The sequence below is a fragment of the Lutra lutra genome, chromosome 17, assembly GCF_902655055.1.
Source record: "Lutra lutra chromosome 17, mLutLut1.2, whole genome shotgun sequence".
NCBI classification, from domain to species: Eukaryota; Metazoa; Chordata; class Mammalia; order Carnivora; family Mustelidae; genus Lutra; species Lutra lutra.
In genome coordinates this window covers 33,121,016-33,140,705 of record NC_062294.1, presented here as the reverse complement: position 1 = coordinate 33,140,705, position 19,690 = coordinate 33,121,016, and the positions used below count along the sequence as shown (strand labels likewise).

General features: G+C 41.4%; 1 protein-coding gene across 1 annotated transcript; it reads left to right on the top strand.

The window, feature by feature from the left end:
• The first annotated feature begins 558 nt into the window (after positions 1 to 558).
• CNEP1R1 (CTD nuclear envelope phosphatase 1 regulatory subunit 1) lies at positions 559 to 19,474 on the top strand. Its single transcript, XM_047711914.1, has 6 exons — positions 559 to 703; positions 1,784 to 1,855; positions 5,038 to 5,111; positions 9,652 to 9,761; positions 9,887 to 9,941; positions 18,106 to 19,474. Exons 1-6 carry the CDS (start codon positions 679 to 681, stop codon positions 18,145 to 18,147), a joined length of 378 nt encoding a protein of 125 aa, XP_047567870.1. The 5' UTR covers positions 559 to 678; the 3' UTR covers positions 18,148 to 19,474.
• The last annotated feature ends 216 nt before the right edge of the window (positions 19,475 to 19,690 follow it).

The window sequence follows — 19,690 nt, the reverse complement described above, 5'->3', positions numbered from 1 at the left end:
AACATTTTAACTAAATATAAACGTAGTCTTTGCCTTCTTTGTGATTTATGAAAGTTGGTAAACTTTGGGAAAATTGGGTAACATGAGAAAAAAGTAACCAAGGGAGAAATGCTTCCTTAAGAATTTGGGCTTTCAAGGAAAGAGGTAATCTAACCTAAATCCATCATTTGGGTTTTCATCAGTTTTGTATCCCCTCGAGTCCTAGAGGGAAGAGCTAGCTCCTTTATTTCTTTACCCCTCGTCAGTGACCAGAACACTGCCCAGAAGGTAAAGGGCGCTCAATAAATATTTGAGAAATGAAAGAACCATGCAGGAAACTAAGAATACACACTTTCAAGCGAATTGGCTCCGACAGGCTGCAGTTCCTCCCCGGGGCAGGAGGCGGCGCCAGCGTTACACCAGCCCGGCCGCCGGCAGGTCTTGGTCCCTCCGGCAGACCGTCCAACGCTAGGCCCCCCCACCCGAGGCCGGTGCGGGAGCTAACCAATAGAAAGCCGTCTTAGTTGTCGGGTCTGGCAGAGATGCCCAATGACCGCAGCGGGTGTAGGCAAGGGGCGGTGCGACGGTGCGGGGAGGAGGGAAGCGGTTAGAGGTGGGAGTTGGCGTTGCGGGCCGGGCGGGGGCCGCGGAGCTGCGATGCGGACGGGGCCGCGGCGGTGACCCGAGCTGCCGCCCGACATGAACTCGCTGGAGCAGGCGGAAGGTAGAGTGGGCTTCCTGGGTCGCCCGGGCAGGTCCCGGGCTCCTCCCGGAAGCTGGAGGGGCTAGAGTCGCGGAGACCCCGCCCCGGGGAGAGGAGGCCGCGGAGGATGGACTGAAGGGGCCGGGGCCGCGGGGGCCTCGGGGCGGCCAGAGGCGACCGGACTCTGGTTCCCGCGCGCGTGGCCTGCGCGGGCGCTGGGGGACGTTGCGTCAGCTCTCCCATCTCCCCAGCTCAGACCGGGAGCCCCTAGTCTGGGCAACTTTTGTTTTTTATTCATTAACAAGCATTTCGCATTTTGCGGTTTGTGTATGCTAATTCACCCAATTTTATTTCGATAGCCCCGGGAAATGGACCCGTCATTCCTGCTGTGGTTTCTGGTTTCCTGTCACAGGAAGGGAGTGGCTTGATCTCCTTTTAAACTTTAAAAGACTCGATTGGGGAAAGCTAGCCCACCTTGCTCACTCAGGAGCACTTTGGACGCCCCTTTCAAAAGGCCTCCGAGCTTGAGCTCTGATAGTGCTCGGTGGGTCACCTGTAACCCATTCTGTGGGAGGAAAGGGGAGTGTCTCCACACCCACCCGTTAGCCCAGTCAGAAATCCAGTGAGACCGGACGCGAAGCGTAGCCATTAATTAATTACACAGAAGGGCTAGAAATCGGAATCGGGTCGTTGCGGTCAAAGAGACCTCGAAGACTTTGATGTGAGGGAATACGTTGTTCTAGTAGAAGGTTCTTGGTTCCGGCAGAATTAAAACTCGACCTGATTCTGATCCTTTTATTTGCAACCCCCAAAATTCTAGCTTTTGGCGCCGGCTGAGGCTGCTGCTGATTTTCCACATACCATTTTACGAAGCTCCTAAAAGTGAACCAGCCAGTTTCCTTATATGTGAAATTGGAATTAAAGAAACGTAATGTTTCTGTCAAGTGCTTAAAGCTGTCCTAGTAAACGAAGTAAACAGTGCAGTGATACATGTAAGTTGGTGTGTAAGACCTGAAGCAGTTAGAGTATCTAAAATTTCATCTTAATGGATGCAAACTAGTAAGAGTGGCTCAATTGGAAAATTGAAATCTTTTTACCTAGATCTCAAGGCTTTTGAGAGGAGACTTACAGAATATATTCATTGTTTGCAACCTGCCACTGGACGTTGGAGAAGTAAGTTCTTGAACATTTCTTTGGAAAATAAGCTGACAGTCGGTACTTTTATCTCTGCCTGGCAATGATTTGCTTTTGTGTAAACTCTTTTACTAACAAATGCTTTACTAAACTATACGATTTCCTTGGTGTTTTGACAGTTTTTGAATTTTTTTAACTTGGTAAACAACGCATCCTAAAGAAAAAAGTTTTCAAGATTTTATTTTTATTTATTTATTTATTTATTTATTTTTTAAGATTTTTTTTTTTTTTTAAGATTTTATTTATTTATTTGACCGACAGATCACAAGTAGGCAGAGAGGCAGGCAGACAGAGAGGAGGAAGCAGGCTCCCCGCTGAGCAGAGAGGCGGATGCGGGGCTTGATCCCAGGACCCTGGGATCATGACCTGGGCCGAAGGCAGAGGCTTAACCCACTGAGCCACCCATGCGCCCCTATTTTTTAAGATTTTTATTTATTTGACAGACAGAGATCACAAGTAGACAGAGAGGCAGGCAGAGAGAGAGAGGGAAGCAGGCTCCCCGCTGAGCAGAGAGCCCGATGTGGGACTCGATCCCAGGACCCCGAGATCACGACCTGAGCCGAAGGCAGCGGCTTAACCCACTGAGCCACCCAGGCGCCCCTCAAGATTTTATTTTTAAGTCGTCTCTACAGCCTTTGTGGGGCTCGAACTCACAACCCTGAGATCGAGAGTGGTGGGAGGCTCTACCGTCGGAGCCAGCAGGCAGCCCCACCAAAGAAATCTTTAAGGAAAGGAAGTGGCTCTACTAAAAGGACAGTATTTCATATGGTTGGATTTTCATTTTTCCATCAAAATACATGCATTTCTTTTTATTAAATACTAACTATTGATAAACGACACACACAAAAACTTCAGGAGGATCTTTAGCATTTTTATAGTTTGCCTACAAACTATCGAAATAAAATTCTGTTGAGGAAAATCGTATTTAACATACACCTGCAAAGGTTATGAAATCAGCTTTGGTCAATTTTAGCAGACAAGGAATGTGTTGCTTTGCAGTCTGTCATGGCAAACAAATTCACCTTGCAACTGGCTTTTCAAAATGTCATGAGTACTGTAAAATAGGGTTTGAAAAAATGGTTATTGCCCCATGGAAATACTTGGGAAATGCAGATAAATATGTAAACGATGACCTCAGCAAACAAAATGCTTTGCTAACTTATGTTGGGACCAGTTTTAGTTTCTTGGACGTGTGTTACTGAAATTTAATTCCTGCCAATAGGGAAGTACAACAACAGCACATGTTGAAAACATGTTTTATTTCAAAGTGTAATTCAGTTTGTGGGGCCAGAGAGCACTGTTGAAGTTAGGAGCCTTTTTCTGTGTCAGGATTTTTCATGGTATTTTTATTCAATCTATTTGCAAAGTTCTTTTTGTATGCTCTGAGAATTCTGATTGGTCAGAATTTACAAGTAATGATTTTCTCAGGTTCTTTGGCTTAAGGGAGGAATTACCCCTAAAACCTTACTTCACTGCTACTTGAAAATCTTTTAAAATGTATATGATGCTGTGGTATCTTATAATATAGTGAATATACTTTACTTTTCTGTGATTCATGGTCTCAGTGCTTACAAACAAATGACATCAGCTTGGTTAATGTACCAGCGAAAAGTATGTGTTTGAGTCCCTGCCAGTGGGTTTGATTTTGCTTTTGCTTCATTTTTCTTTTTATTTTATTTTATTTATTTATTTGACAGAGAGAGAGATCACAAGTACAAGTAGGCAGAGAAGCAGGCAGAGAAGGTTGGGGGGAAGCAGGCTCCCCGCTGAGCAGAGAGCCCTACTTGGGGCTCGATCCCAGGACCCTGGGGTCATGACCCGAGCCGAAGGCAGAGGCTTTAACCCACTTAGCCACCCAGGCACCCCTGCTTCATTTTTCAAAAGAAAAATCTGTGTAGTATGACCTATTTTTTACTAGAAATACAGCATTATAAGAAATTTTTAATCTGTTCTGAAAATGTAATTCTGAAATTTTGATTCTGTTCTTAAATACCTAAAATGAGATTGTTTTCCTGTGATTTGCCACTTCTAAAAGTAAATCACCAGGAATTCTAGGTAAAGTTTTATGTTTCTATTGCTCTTTGAATCTTGGTCTTTATATTTTAAAACTGTATGTGTCCTAACTGAAGGACAGTACCTTGATATCCATAATATTAACTAGGTCATGGTGCCCCTTTATTATTTTCTAGTAGTACCATTTATTCCTTTTTTTTTTTTAATTCCTTTTTTTCTTTAAGATTTATTTATTTTTTTAAACATTTTTTAGAAGATTTTATTTATTTATTTGTCAGAGAGAGAGAGAGAACGCACAAGCAGGGGAAGCTGCAGGCAGAAGGAGAAGAAGGCTCCCCACTAAACAAGGAGCCAGAATTGGGACTTGATCCCAGGACCTTGGGATCATGACCTGAGCCAAAGGCAGCTGCTTAACCGACTAAGCCACCCAGGCATCCCTAAGTTTTATTTTTAAGTAATCTCTACGTCTACCTTGGGGCTCGAACTTACAGCCCTGAGATCAAGAGTCACAGATTCAACCAGTGAAGCTACCCAGGCACCTCTGTATCATTCATTCTTGAGTTTTGTTTAGGATCTATTTAGAATTCCTAAAATAATTCTAACTTAGTGAGGAGAAGGTTTTCTGAGTTCTACCATCAGTAATTTCTACCCTGAACTTCCTTTAAGTCTCTGAAGAAAACCTGACACTGTTCAGTGAGCTCCACATTCTTGATAGCAGCCGTTTCAGCAGCCGTTGTTTAAAGGCAGAATCCTCTAGCCAGGATTCTCAGTGCATACATAAAGGAGTCATTGTTTGGTTTGTTTACGTAGAAAATGAGAGGTGTTTTTGTTTTTTAATTTGAATTTGTAGGATCTGCAAAATCAGCACAAAGCATGTCAAAAGTTCCTACTGCTTTTAATTTGTTGATCTTGGTAAGTTCTGCCTAAAGTAATAATGGGAACAATATCATCCTCAATTACTAAGGTTCATAGTATGTAAGAGAATTCCTCAGAGTCATACAGCAAGTTTCCTAATTCCTCAGTCAAATGTATTTTCTATTTAGTAAAGTGCTGCATCCTTTGGCTCTCATTGATTAGGAACTGGTGGTATTAGTATAAATGTATTAACAGCTTATTTCCTTACTAATTTCGTGTTTATCTTTCATCAGTGCTTCTTATAGTGGTATCTGTCTGCACAGCTACTGGTGCCTGGAACTGGTTAATAGATCCCGAGACACAAAAGGTAGAAGTTTTGATTTAAAATCTTTACTGGATTAAATGAGATAATGTAGCGGTGCTTTGTTCATTGTAAAGTATTACCCAAATGCTACCTATTATTACTAGTAGTGACATTAATCATTATATTAAATATATGCCTTATATTAATTTGGTTAAGAAAAACTTCGGTTGTGTGTTGTAGATTAAGTATCTTTTACAGGAAAAAAGACCTAAGAAATACCCCACTTACACTGCTTCTTACTCATTTCTGAACTTCTTACGTATCTTTTTACATTTCATATTCACAGTTTGTACATATTTCAGTATAAAAATTGTCTTCTCTTTTGTTCATTTAATATCATCTGTGCCAGCTTTTAAAAAGTATAAAATTTCATTTTCTTCTGTGACTTAAATTTAGTAGTACCTTTCATCATCCCACAAAGCATTTGAAATGTCTTTGCAGGAAACATGATAAAACAGCAAAATTTTAATGTAATAAAACATCAAGATCGAGGGGGAAAAAAAAGATTAGACTAGAGGATCAAAGGAGGGAAACCAGGTCACAGACAAGGTCATATGGGCCACCACACTTGCCAGAACTGAGTTGTAAATTAGTCTCTGAGTTACCTAATCCATAAAGTCACAGTTGGTTCCATGGTTTTCCTTCTCTGTGAAAAGAACACATGTATGAGTTCCGTAAGCTAGCAAAGATTTTGTTCTCCGCATTTATCTTTAAAAAAATTTCCTGCCTGAAATTTAATAGAGGAAACCCTGAGAGAACTCCCATTGGGCACTGTACAAGAACATCCCTATACCAAATGCAATAAAAGATTTCATAATGTTATTTCTGGAAGCATCCTTTTGATCAAACCTGATAGAATGTTTCTCAAAATTCTACTTCTTTCTACTAACTTGTGCCTTAATTTCAAACTGAGTTTTTTTTTTTTTTTTTAAAGATTTTATTTATTTATTTGATAGAGATCACAAGCAGGCAGAGAGGCAGGCAGAGAGGAGGAAGCAGGCTCCCCGCTGAGCAGGGAGCCCGATGCGGGGCTAGATCCCAGGACCCTGGGATCATGACCTGAGCTAAAGGCAGACGCTTAACTGATTGAGCCACCCAGGCACCCATGAGTTTTTTTTTTTATTAGAGAAGCAGTAGTCTCCAGTATTTCAGTGAAGTTTTTTTTTTTTTTTTTTTTTTGCCTCAGTGCAGCTTTATTTAGGTAATAGTGGTGTTCTAATTTTTCTCAAGTTTCAAGCCCACATCCCTTTTTATTTTTTTTTATTATTATTATTTTTTAAAGATTTTATTTATTTATTTGAGAGAGAGACAGTGAGAGAGAGCATGAGCTAGGAGAAGGTCAGAGGGAGAAGCAGACTCCCCATGGAGCTGGGAGCCCGATGTGGGACTCGATCCTGGGATTCCGGGACCATGACCCGAGCCGAAGGCAGTCGTCCAACCAACTGAGCCACCCAGGCGTCCCCCACATCCCTTTTTAAACTGTAATTAGGTAGACTGCTCCCAGTAGCTTTATTTATAACCTGTTGGTTTATACAGAAGGAAAACCTAATAGCAAAGCTTTTGTCAGCAGTCCAGATGGCAGTTCAGGCAACCAGGGGGTTATTTAGTGTGTAGTCTCCCTGCCTTTATCCATTGGGGTGGAGATATAAAAGAATAGGAGGTAGGGGAGACTGGTGATGGAATTTTACATTAATAGAGGGGTTTTATGGCAGATAGGAAACTCTCTTGTGTGTTCATTTATAAAAGTCTGCTCTTAAGGCTCTGCTTGGTGTTCATCTTCAGGGGAAGAGTGAGGAGGCTGGCAAGAAGATTGAAAAGGTCTATCTTGGGAAATGAATCTGACTTCTAATTGGGAAAAATATAAGCTGATTTCAGCTAGTTGAGATCTTAATAAAACACAGAATTAAATGTAATTTGAAATAGACCCAAAACTCTGTAGTTAATGTAATTTTCTAAATTAGGTGAGAATATAACTATTAGCCTAAGGGTTAGCTCTTTAGATTTCAGTATTTAATAACCTCAAAGCTGATAGGAGTTTTAAACAGCAATTGTCTCTAGCAGGAGTTGCAGACTCAACAGCCAGTGCGTGATTATCTGGAAGAATCCAAGGAGAGAAGGAATAGAGCAAGCTAGAAAGTACATGAATGCCCGATCTAAAGGGGGAACCGGTATTTCGATGCAGTTGATCATTGCTGTGGAGGAAAGAAGGGCGATGTCGACTGATCTATTTACAATTGACATATAAGACACTACATGTGCTTACATTGTGCTGGCCACGTGAAATCTAGCTGGCCTGTGGGAATTAAGCTCTCCTTGAAGGTTTTAAGAAGACATTCCTCTGGATTATTAACCTTTTCAGAATTTCATCCTTCTGGGAACTTCTTCTCTTCTGATGTTGTCAGTCTCTCACTTCTTCTTTTGACAAATTTATTTAACCAGTAGCGTACTAGGCCAGCTACCTGGTCTTTTTTGTAAATTTAGTTCTTGGTCTTGAAATATGTATGCATCTCTTGTTAGAAGAGTGGAGTATAGATGACTTTGGCTTAGTTCTGTTGCTCCCATTTAGTTCCTGGTCCATTGGATTTCTTTTTCCAGACTCTAAACACATCTTTTTTCCTCTTTCAAATTATAGTGCTATCCCCCAGTAGTCTGGCTTCAGTGCCCACTCTTGTTTCAGTCCTGGATCCTAGACTCTTGTCTTACATACTCCCGTTGTCTTATTTCCTGCTGTCCTCTCTTATGCCCAGATCTGAAATTAGCTCTTTGTTTCTCTTAAATGCTCATTCTTTTTTTTCTTTCTTTCTTTTTTTTTTTTTTAATTTGAGAGAGAGGGAAAGTGAGCACGACAGGTGGTGGGGGAGAAGGGCAGAGAGAGAGAGAGAGAGAAAATCTTAAGCACATTCCCAACTGAGGGCAACACAAGGCTTGATCTCACAACCCTGAAAATACAACCTGAGCAAAAACTAAGAGATGTACGCTCAGCTGACTGTGCCACCCAGGCGCTGTCCCCCCCCCTTTTTTTTAAGTTTTATCTAAGTAATCTCTGTACCCCATATGGGGCTCAGACTCACAACCCCAAGATCAGGAGTCACATGCTCTTCTGACTGACCCAGCCAGGTGCCCCTAAACCTACCTTCTTTATAGGTAGCTACTAATCATCTTTCCCTGCTTGAGTGTCCTCTGTCCATTTAAATCTCAGTAGCTTCAGGGGTGCCTGGGTAGACCAGTCAGTTAGGCGTCTGCCTTCAACTCAGATCATGATCCCAGCGTCCTGGGATTGCGCCCCAAGTCAGGCGCCCTGCTCAGTGGGAGCCTGCCCCGCATCGGGCTCTCTGCTCAGCGGGGAGCCTGCCTCCCCCTCTCTCTCTTCCTGCCTCTCTGCCTACTTGTGATCTCTGTCAAATAAATAAATAAAATCTTTAAGAAAAAAAAAACCTTTAAAGATTTTAAAATCTTTAAAAAAAAAATCTTTAAAGATTTTATTTTATTTGACAGGGATCACAAGTAGGCAGAGAGGCGGGCAGAGAGAGAGGAGGAAGCAGGCTCCCCGCTGAGCAGAGAGCCCGATGCGGGGCTCGATCCCAGGACCCTGGGATCATGACCTGAGCTGAAGGTAGAGGCTTTAACCCACTGAGCCACCCAGGCGCCCCTAAATAAATAAAATCTTTAAAAATAAATAAGTCTCAAAAAAAAAAAATAAATAAAAAATAAGTCTCAGTAGCTTTAAAACCAAACTCACTTTTTGCTTCCACAGAGAGGGGAGGATTATCCTGGAGCTGAATCTTCTGGGGCCATGTAGGAGAGGAGAAGTACGGTAGCATGTATGTGGGTGCAGCAGGAAATGGTTGGACTGGGACCAGGTTATGAATGATAGAGGCTGCCCCAGTTCTGAAAGGAAGCTTTTCAACGGGGAGAGTAACTATATCACTGCTGACTTGTATTTTCATTGACTTCAGACCAGAGACCTTATCTTCACTCGTTTAGCAGTATTAATTGAGCATGTACGTTTGCCAAGCACTATTTCACATACTGGAAGAACAGAGATGCACAAGACCACGTCTACTCCTGTGGCGCTTACAGTCTTGTGCTTTTATATATGTGTGTGTGTCTGTGTGTATGTAATCTTTATGTCCAACATGGGGCTCGAGCTCATGACTACTGAGGTCAAGAGACATGCTCTACTAGCTGAGCCAGTCAGATGTCTCTCGTCATCTGCTTTTTAAATTGTTTTTTTACCAGAGAGAGTTTAGTAAACATTTTGGTAGAATGGTTTTTGATTATAAGAATGAATTTTTAGTGGTTAAAGTCTTTGAAATTGATGGAGGGAATATTGCTATATTATCTTGCTACGTTAAAGATACAAAATAGATAACTGGTTTTATTTGCATGTTACAGCAAAACAGAACTAGGATTTTAAATTCTTCAAATCCTCATATTTCAGATGATTAAAATCCTACATATATTTATGCATAAGTGGGGAGGTAAAAATTAGTATTGTTCTGAGATCCTGAACATTTTTATATTTCAAACTCTTCTTTTCCAGGTGTCCTTCTTCACATCTTTATGGAATCACCCATTTTTCACTATTAGCTGTATTACTCTAATAGGCTTGTTCTTTGCCGGAATACACAAGAGGGTCGTTGCACCATCAATGTATCCTTTACCAAAATTGACTTTTATTCTCTGAATGAAATTAAAGCACCTTTTTGATCATCTAGGTGTTGTTTTAAAAGCTTATTCTTCATATGATAAATTTTCCTTTGACCACATTTTTTCAGCATAGCTGCTCGATGTCGAACTGTATTAGCAGAATACAATATGTCTTGTGATGATGTGAGTATTGTTTACGTTAGAAAATTGTAGATGTGCATGAAAGGACTGAAATGTTTTGGCTTGAATAAAACAGACATTAATAAATTGTCTGCATGGGGCACCTGGGTGGCTTAGTCGGTTAAGCGTCTGCCTTCAGCTCAGGTCATGAACCCAGAGCCTAGGGATCCCCAAGTCCTACATCAGGCTTCCTGCTCAGCAGGGAGTATGCTTCTCCCTTGGGCCCATTCACCCTGCTTGTGCTCATTCTTTCTCAAATAAATAAAATCTTTAAAAAAATTGTCTGCATGGATTAATAGTGGAGATATTCCTTATAGTATTGATCCTAAGACCCATATATACATCTCAGAAATTGAGATGCATCTAATTATCTGTAGTATCATACAGGTCAACTGGTAGAGTTGACAGTATCCTTTTTTTTTTTAAACATGTAAGCTGTATGCCAAGTATGGGGCTTGAACTCATGACCCTGAGATCTAGAGTCACATGCTGTACCACTGAGCCAGCCAGGTACTCCCAGTTTAATCTTTCTTTTTTTTTTTTCTTTTTTTTTTTTTTTTTTTTTTAATTTATTTTAGAGAGCACAAGCAGGCGGGAGGAACAGATGGAGGGGGGAAACAGGCTCCCCCCTGAGTGGGGAGCCTGTTGTGAGGCTCCATCCCAGGATCATGGGATCACAACCTGAGCCCAAGGCAGATGGTTAACTGACTGAGCCATCCAGGCACCCCTCCCCCCAGTTTAATCTTAATGACATAAAATCATGATGTCTTATGATTGAAGCTGTCTTAAATTCAATACACAGTTGTCATTATTGGCCAAAAATGGATTGTTGGGTGTTGGATTTGTAAACTGTTATTTATCTAATGATATTCTGTATATAGGATTTTTAAAAATAAGATTTTATTTATTTATTTTCGAGAAGGGGGGAATACAAGCAGTGGAGGAGGGGCAAAGGGAGAAGCAGAATGTTGGGAGCCCGATGCAGGACTCAATCCCAGGACCCCAGGGTCATGACCTAAGCTGAAGTCAGGTGCTTAACTGTCTGAGCCACCCAGGCGCCCTGTATATAGGATTTTAAATTAGATCTCAAATTATTTGACAGAATACAAATTTAACAAACCGACTGGTTTTGTTTGTTTTGTTTTTAAGATTTTATTTATTTATTTATTTGGCAGAGAGAGAGAGAGAGAGAGACAGTGAGAGTGGGAACACAGCAAGGGCAGTGGGAGAGGGAGAAGCAGGCCTCCCACCAAGCAGGGAGCCAGATGCGGGGCTTGATCCCAGGACCCTGGGATCATGACCTGAGCCGAAAGCAGACACTTAACCACTGAGCCACCCAGGCCCCCCAAACCAACTGTTTTTAAAAGTTAATCATGTATTGATATACTAGAGTATCTCACAGGTTTGATTCACTTATTTTATTTATAAAGGTATATCAAGTAAAGGTAACCTTCAAGTTAAAAAAACTATCAAATAATACTTATCCAGTATAGAAAATAAGAATAAAGAGGAAAAAAAAAGATACTAAGCCAGGAAAGCCACTAGATCAATGAAGAGAATAAAGACTAAACACTTTGATTTTTTTAAAAAATTAGAGGATAAGTATAGTATTTCAAGTCAAAAGGGGAGAAATGGGCTAATAGTGTTGAGGTAATTGGCTTTTCATTTGAGAAAGAAATGGATTTAGATCTCTTTTTCACATCAATTAAAAAGATTAAATTCCAGATAAAGTCTTAAATATATTTAAAAAGACATACCTATTTCCTAAGCATTAGAGGAAAGTACATATGAATGGTTTTTGTTTTTTAAGATTTCTTTATTAGTATAATAAGTAATACAACATGCACACACACATGAGTTGGGGGAAGGGTAGAGGAAGAGAGAAACCCAAGCAGACTCTCTGCTTGGTATGGAGCCCAACATGGAGCTCGAGATCATGACCTGACTTGAAACCAGGAGTTGGATGTTTAACCCACTGTGCCACCCAGGTGCCCCAGAGATGAATATGTTTATGATCTTGGTGTAGAAAAACTTTTTAAGACTCAGAGCAAAAAACCATCATGGAAGAGGTTGGATACCTTTAATTGCACCAACATTTGAAAATATCGTACAGCAAAAGGCAAGAAAATGAGCAGTGATTAGAAGAAATTGTTTGTGGGGTGCCTAGCTGGCTTAGTCAGTGAGCATGTGACTCTTCATCTCAGGGTTGTGAGTTTGAGCCCCACATTGGGTGTAGAGATTACTGAAAAAAAAAAATACATGTAAAAAGAAAGTATTGGCAAGATATCTAATAGAGGATAGAATATAAAATAAAAAAATCAATAAAAAAAGATAAATAGGGGGCGCCTGGGTGGCTCAGTGGGTTAAGCCACTGCCTTCGGCTCAGGTCATGATCTCAGGGTCCTGGGATCGAGCCCCACATCCGGCTCTCTGCTTGGCAGGGCGCCTGCTTCCTCCTCTCTCTCTGCCTGCCTCTCTGCCTGCTTGTGATCTCTCTCTGTCAAATAAATAAATAAAATCTTTAAAAAAATAAAAAAAAAAAGATAAATAGTACATTTGAAATGTGGAAAGAGGTAAGTCATCTCACAGAAGTGGGACTACAGATAGCCTCATTTGTAATTGGGGAAATGGACAGTAAAACTGAGTTATCTTTTTCTTTTTCTTTTCTTTTTTTCTTTTTAAGAGAGAGAGAGCGAACATGAGTGGAGGGTCTTGGGGGGAAGCAGAAGGAAAGGGAGAAGCAGACTCCCCACTGAGCAGGGAACCCATCCCAGGACCCTGAATTATTACCTGAGCCCAAGGCAGATGCTTAACCGACTGAGCCACCCAGGTGCCCCTAAAACTGAGTTTTCATTTGTCTTACCTACCTTTACATTGGTAGAAATTGAAAGTCCAGTACTGTGGTAAAGTAGATGAACCCATGCACTGCTTGTTGAGAATATACACTGGGATAGCCATGTTAGAGGGCAGTTTTCATCATTCCTGTAAAATGTAAAATTGGCACATCTCATGACCTAACCATTCTACTTCTCTCCATCTACCCTTGGTGGGGACCATCAGTCACATGCACACGAGGAGGCAGGTACAAGGTCATTATTGCAACATGCTTTGCAGTAGGGAAAAAATGGAAACCAGCTTTACATTTCCCAACAAGGGGATGGTAAAATAGGCTGAGGTGTAGCCACATTGTAGGAAACCGTACGTAAATCTGTCAGTATGGCCATGGAAGGCTCTGCAGGGCATAATGTGAAGTGCAAGAAGTAAATTACTGGATGATATACTCAGTTTGGTATCTTCTTTTTTGTTGTTGTTGTTGTTTTAGTTTTTTTCCCCCTAGTACCATTTTCTTTTTAATTCCAGTATAGTTAATATACAATGTTATATTAGTTTCAGGTGTACCATAGAGTGATTTCAGCACTTCTGTACATCACCGTGTGCTCGTTATGACAAGTGCACCCCTTAATCCCCATCATCTATTTCCCCCATCCCCCCACCCACTTCCCCTCCTGTAACCATCAGTTTGTTCTCTGTAATTAAGAGTCTTTTTCTTGATTTTCTTTTTTTCTTTGCTTGTTTTTTTTTCTTAAATTGCACATATGAGTGAAATTACACAGTATTTGTCTTTCTGTTTCATTTAGCATTATACTCTTGAGCTCCGTCTATGTAGTGCAAATAGCAAGATTTCATTCTTTTTTGTGGCTGAATAATACTCCAGTGTGCACGCAGTTTGTGTGTGTGTATCACATCTTCACATCTTAATCTGTAAGAAAGGTGTTTTTTTTTTTTTTTAAGATTTTATTTATTTATTTTTTTTTTAAAGATTTTATTTATTATTTATTTGAGAGAGAGACAGTGAGAGAGAGCATGAGCTAGGAGAAGGTCAGAGAGAGAAGCAGACTCCCCGCGGAGCTGGGAGCCCGATGCGGGACTCGATCCTGGGACTCCAGGATCATGACCTGAGCCGAAGGCAGTCGTCCAACCAACTGAGCCACCCAGGCGTCCCTATTTATTTATTTTTTTGACAGAGATCACAAGTAGGCAGAGAGGCAGGCAGGGGTAGGGAAGTAGGCTCCCTGCTGAGCAGAGAGCCCCATGTGGGGCTCGATCCCAGGACCCTGGGATCATGACCTGAGCCAAGGCAGAGGCTTTAACCCACTAAGCCACCCAGGTGCCCCCTGTAAGAAAGTTTTAATTAGAAAATTTCTAGACAAAAAAATGGAGAGTATAATGAACTGTGTCCCCACTGGTCAGTGTCAACAATAATTAGCTCATGGCTATTCTTATTTCATGTGTACCCCTGCCCACCTTCCTCCATCAGATTATTTTGAAACAAATCCCAAGTCGTATTTTTTACCTTCAAATATTTTAGCAAGTTAGAAACACCAGATTTTTTTTTAAGTTTGATTTATTTATGGGGCGCCTGGGTGGCTCAGTGGGTTAAAGCCTCTCCTTCGGCTCAGGTCATGATCCCAGGATCCTGGGATGGAGCCCCGCATTGAGCTCTCTGCTCAGTGGGGAGCCTGCTTCCCCCCTCCCCCTGCCTGCCTCTCTGCCTACTTGTGCTCTCTGCCTCTCAAATGAATAAATAAAATATTTTTTCTTTTTTAAATTTTACTCATTTATTTGATAGACAAAGACCACAGGTAGGTGGAGAGGCAAACAGAGAGAGGGAGGGGAGGCAGGCTTCTTGCTGAGCAGAGAGCCCAGTGCAGGGTTTGATCCCAGGACCCTGAGACCATGACCTGAACGAAGGCGGAGGCTTAACCCACTGAGCCACCCAGGCACCCCATAAATAAAATCTTTAAAAAAAAGGGGGGGGGAGGCGCCTGGGTGGCTCAGTGGGTTAAAGCCTCTGCCTTCGGCTCAGGTCATGATCTCAGGGTCCTGGGATCGAGGCCCGCATCGGGCTCTCTGCTCAGCGGGGAGCCTGCTTCCCTCTCTCTCTGCCTGCTGCTCTGCCTACTTGTGATCTCTGTCAAATTAATAAAATCTTTAAAGAAAAAAAAAAACTTGGGTAAAACAAATAGTGGTTTGTTTACACAGTGGAATACTGTGTATTGTGTATCGTAATAACAATATAAAACAGTATACACTGCTAGAACATAATAACATGGATGAATCGCAGAAGCACAGTGAGTGAAAGAAGTAGATGCGAAAGAGCACATACTCTCTGATTGCATGTGTTTAAAGACCAGAGGTGGGCAAAATTTATGGGAAGTAGTTACATCTATTTCAGGAGTGGGGCTCCCATTGACCAGAAAGGGATGTGGAAGAACTTTCTGGGTGGTGGTGATACTCTGTAGCGTGAACGGGGTGATGGCTATGTGGGCATATGTGTGTGTGTGTGAAGATTTTTACTTAGCACACACGCAGGGGGAGAGGCAGAGTGAGAGAATCTCAAGTAGATTCTGCACTGAGCCTGATGCGGGGCTCATTCTCATGACCCTCAGATCATGACCTAAGCCAAAATCAAGAGTTGGACACGACTGGCTGAGCCGCCCAGGCAGTATATAAGTTACATACTGTATATAAGTTATACCTCAATAAAACTGAAAAAATTAGCATCAAAGTTCTACCAACATTACCAGGGAATTACCAAAAGTTAAACGGCTAAAAATGAAGTTAAAGTGAGAATCTTGTGATCAGAATCTTGATAGCACTTTTAACCCAAGAATCACAGTAACAAAATATTAATGAAACCACCTAGAGTCTCACCATCCAAAGATGTTTTATGTTGCGTTGCCCATTCTCATTTGCTTCTTAGGTATTACGGGAGTTTTCAGACCTGCTTCTTTGAACCAGTATTAGGCTTTAAGAGCCACCATTTATTGGACATGAGCCATGTGCAAAGTCTTGGGCTTTTTATCTGCACTATACCAGTTAAGGTCTTCTGTTTTGGGGCATCTGGGTGGCTTAGTCAGTTTGGTGTCCAGCTCTTGATTTCAGCCCAGGTCTTGATCTCAGTTCATGAATTCAGGCCTCATGATGAGCTTCATGCTGGGCATGGAGCCTTGTTTTGTTTTGTTTTCTTTTGTTTTGAAAAGCGGGAGGGTCTTCCATTTTGTTTAATTACACACTGCCCTCTTTTATGGATACCTCATGATATAATGCCCTGTTGGTCTTACAGTTGTTTGCAGTTTCCATATTGCGTATGTTGTATATTCTCTGCCAGAACTTAAGCTGCAGGAGGATGAGGGAGTGTGTCTAGTTCATTCTTGGATCCCTCGTATCTCCCACAAGGCCTGGCCCACAGCAGACACTCAGTAAATGTTGAATGAAAGAATTAGTAACATTTTTTTAAAGATTTATTTTAGAGTATGCACAAGAAAGCACAAGTAGGATAGAGGCAGAGGGAGAGATTCTTCAAGCAGACTCATTGCTGAGCTCAGAACCCAATGCAGGGTTTTATCTCACAACCCATGAGATCATGACATGACCTAAAACCAAGAGTCCGTCGCTTAACCAGCTGAGTCGCCTAGGTGCCCAAATTAGTAACATCTTTATGTACAGCTTTGTTCTTGTGTCCTTCAGGTAAACTCCCAGAAGTGGAGTTTTTGAACTATATGGCATGTACCTTTTCTTTAGGTAAATAACACAGTTGGGCCAGGGCACCTGGCTGGCCCAGTCAGTGGAGCATTTAACTCTTGATCTTGGGAACGTGAGTTCAAGCCCCATGTTGGGCGTAGAGCTTACTTTATTTTTAAAGGTTTATTTATTTATTTATTTATTTGACAGAGAATGAATACTGGCAGGGGGAGTGGCAGGGAGAAGGAGAAGAGCTCAATCCCAGGATCATGACCCAAGCCAAAGGCAGACCCTTAACCAACTGAGCCACCCAGGTGCCCCTAGAACTATATTTATTTGTTTCTTCAGTTTTTAAAAAGATTTTATTTGTCAGAGCACAAGTAGGGCGAGTAGTAGGCAGAGAGAGAAGCAGGCTTCCTGCTGAGCAGGGAGCCCGATGTGGGACTTGGTCCCAGACTCCTGGGGTCATGACCTGAGCCAGAGGCAGACACCTAACCGACGGAGCCACTCCTAGAGCTCGGTTAAAAGAAAAAGCCGGGCGGGGGTGCAGTTGACCTTACAGAAGAGTTACATCCACTTACACTGAACATCAGCAGTGTGTGTCTAGTGCTTAATCATTGGTTTACATTTTCACCTGAAAGTAAAAATTTAATGTTAGTGAAGGAAAAATGTTTTTGCTCAGATACATATACTTATGTTTTATAAATTTCATTTGACAAGGAGCATGATTTATACATGTTGGGATTTTATTTATGGGATTGATTGGCAGATTTTTAGGTAGCCAGTGGACAGGGAGTTCATCAAATAGATTGTTTTGTTTATTTATGTATTTATTTATAAGATTCATTTATTTGTTTATTTGACAGCGAGACACAGCTAGAGAGGGAACACAAAGGAAGAGGAGTGGGAGAGGGAGAAGCAGGCTTCCCGCTGAGCAGCGAGCCCAATGCAGGGCTTAATCCCAGGACCCTGGCATTATGACCTGAGCCAAAGGCAGACGCTTAATGACTGAGGCACCCAGGTACTCCAAATGGGTTGTTTTAAAGTAATGAAGATTTTAGGGGTGCCTGGGTTCGTTAAGCATCTGCCTCTGGCCTCAGGTCATGTCATGATCCTGGGTCCAGGGGTCGAGTTCTGCATGGGGCTCCCGGTCCACAGGTGCTTCTCCCTCTGCCTGCCACTCCTCCTGCTTGTGTGTGCTCTTTCTCTCTCTCTCTGTCAAATATATAAATAAAATCTTAATAATGAAGATTTTAGGAAGAAAACTACACAAAACTTGGAAAACATAACTGGTCATTGCTTAATATTTACTTCACATATTGGGGCACCTGGGTTAAAGTGGGTTCAGTGGGTTAAAGCCTCTGCCTTCGGCTCGGGTCATGATCTCTGGGTCCTGGGATCAAGTCCCGAATCGGGCTCTCTGCTTGGCGGGGAGCCTGCTTCCTCCTTTCTCTCTTTCTCTCTCTGCCTGCCTCTCTACTTACTTGTGATCTCTGTCAAATAAATAAAATCTTTAAAAAAATATTTAAACTTCATATAAAGGGTGTTCTGGTACCCTTCAAATGTACTTCAAGGCTTATGGATAAGTGGTGATGTTTTTAGTGGAACTGTGTATTGAAAAACTTTTCTTTCATTTTTACAGACAGGAAAACTCATTTTAAAACCTAGGCCTCATGTTCAGTGACAATCTGCACTCATTGTTATGGGACCTAAAATAGCCTTTCTTCAAATGAGTGATAAACAGCAAAAAGCCATAAAGGATTCCTTTTACAATTGGATATGTGAAGATCATAGCAACAACTGACAAGAAGTGTGCAATATTTACCCAGATGATCTCGATGATGATGACTCGCCTCCCCCGTGCTTGGTACCTTTGATTATCTGTGTTACAGTATTAGTGTCACTTTAGTACTTCAGACCCTGCAGAGACTTCTGCAGATGAAGTTTGTCTATATGTTACTAAGTTAAACTTAGAAACAGAACCTCATCCAGTTTTTATAATGTATTTTTGCAAACTACTGTAAATAGCAAATCAATGCCAATGTCAAAGAGGGAAGCCTTCCGTGGACTTTGTTCTCCTGCACCAGTATCGTGGGAGCATCCGTTGGCCGGCCCCATGGCTCTTCACACCCAGCTATCCCGCATAGCTGTGCCTTTCATTCTTACACCCCTCTGTTCTAATCATAATGCAAGAAAAACATCGGATCGAGTGTAAACTGAGAAAGACTCATCTCCATTATGTTGTGAGAAATTATAGATGTTCTTCTGAGAAAACATTTTTGTTAAACCAGATAGTGAACTTCAACCACTCTCACGGTAACCATTTCCAGTTTGTTGTTTTCCTTCAATGCTAAATATACTTTATATTTTTTTTTAATAATTTTAAGAACACTCCAAAGGCTTCTGAATATACAAGTTTAGTTATAAATTATGTACTGTCTGGGAATTTGATAGTCCTTGTTTTAGATCATTGGATCTTAACGCCGCGGTTGGCGTGCTGTTACACTAGTGTTGCACGGGTGTAATTGATCAGCTGCTCCATCATGGGGTGACTTGGGAGCGGTGCCCCAAACTAGAGTCTACAATTCTCACTGTTCGGAGAGTGTTAATGACATACTGTGTATGCATTTTAGCCACGTGTACTATAATTGCCCTAATCTTAAACTATTGGGATTGCTGTAAATATTTTAAAGAACTGGAGGTGCCTTTTACCTGTTTATTAGATGATTTTGAAAAGGTTTAAATTATTTCATGAGCAGTCTTTTAAATTCCATTTAACATGAAGCTGAAAATTCACTCACAGGACAAAAACTTTTTAACAAGGCTACCATTTAACTTAACTGTCCATCTTGGCTTTGACGTGTTTGAGATTTTATTCTTAAAACTGCAGCAATAAGACCCTCTCTGTTCCTACGAAGTCATCAGAGGGTACTCTATGTATTCGGCACAGTTTGATTGTCTGTAAATTTTGTAGGTAAATATGTGCATAAAAATAAATACTTTATATATAATTAGCGACTGGGCTTTTTTTCCTCGATTCATAGAAAGTCTGTAGCACTTAAGGTTAAAAAGCACAACACATGTGTCAGATACAGACTAGTTCCAGATGAGGTCCCTTACTTGAACTGTCTAGTAGAAGGCAGACACTCAACGACTGTGCCATTAAAGACAGAACTAGCACCAGAGTCCAAGTTTCTTGACTCAGATTGAAAAACTGTTGTGTGTGT

Excerpts from the sequence above, each read along its gene's own strand:
- CNEP1R1 (XM_047711914.1), top strand. The coding sequence starts at position 679 with ATGAACTCGCTGGAGCAGGCGGAAG. Across the intron at positions 704-1,783 it reads CTCGCTGGAGCAGGCGGAAG|ATCTCAAGGCTTTTGAGAGG; the intron begins GTAGAGTGGGCT and ends CTTTTTACCTAG. Across the intron at positions 9,942-18,105 it reads ACAATATGTCTTGTGATGAT|ACAGGAAAACTCATTTTAAA; the intron begins GTGAGTATTGTT and ends TCATTTTTACAG.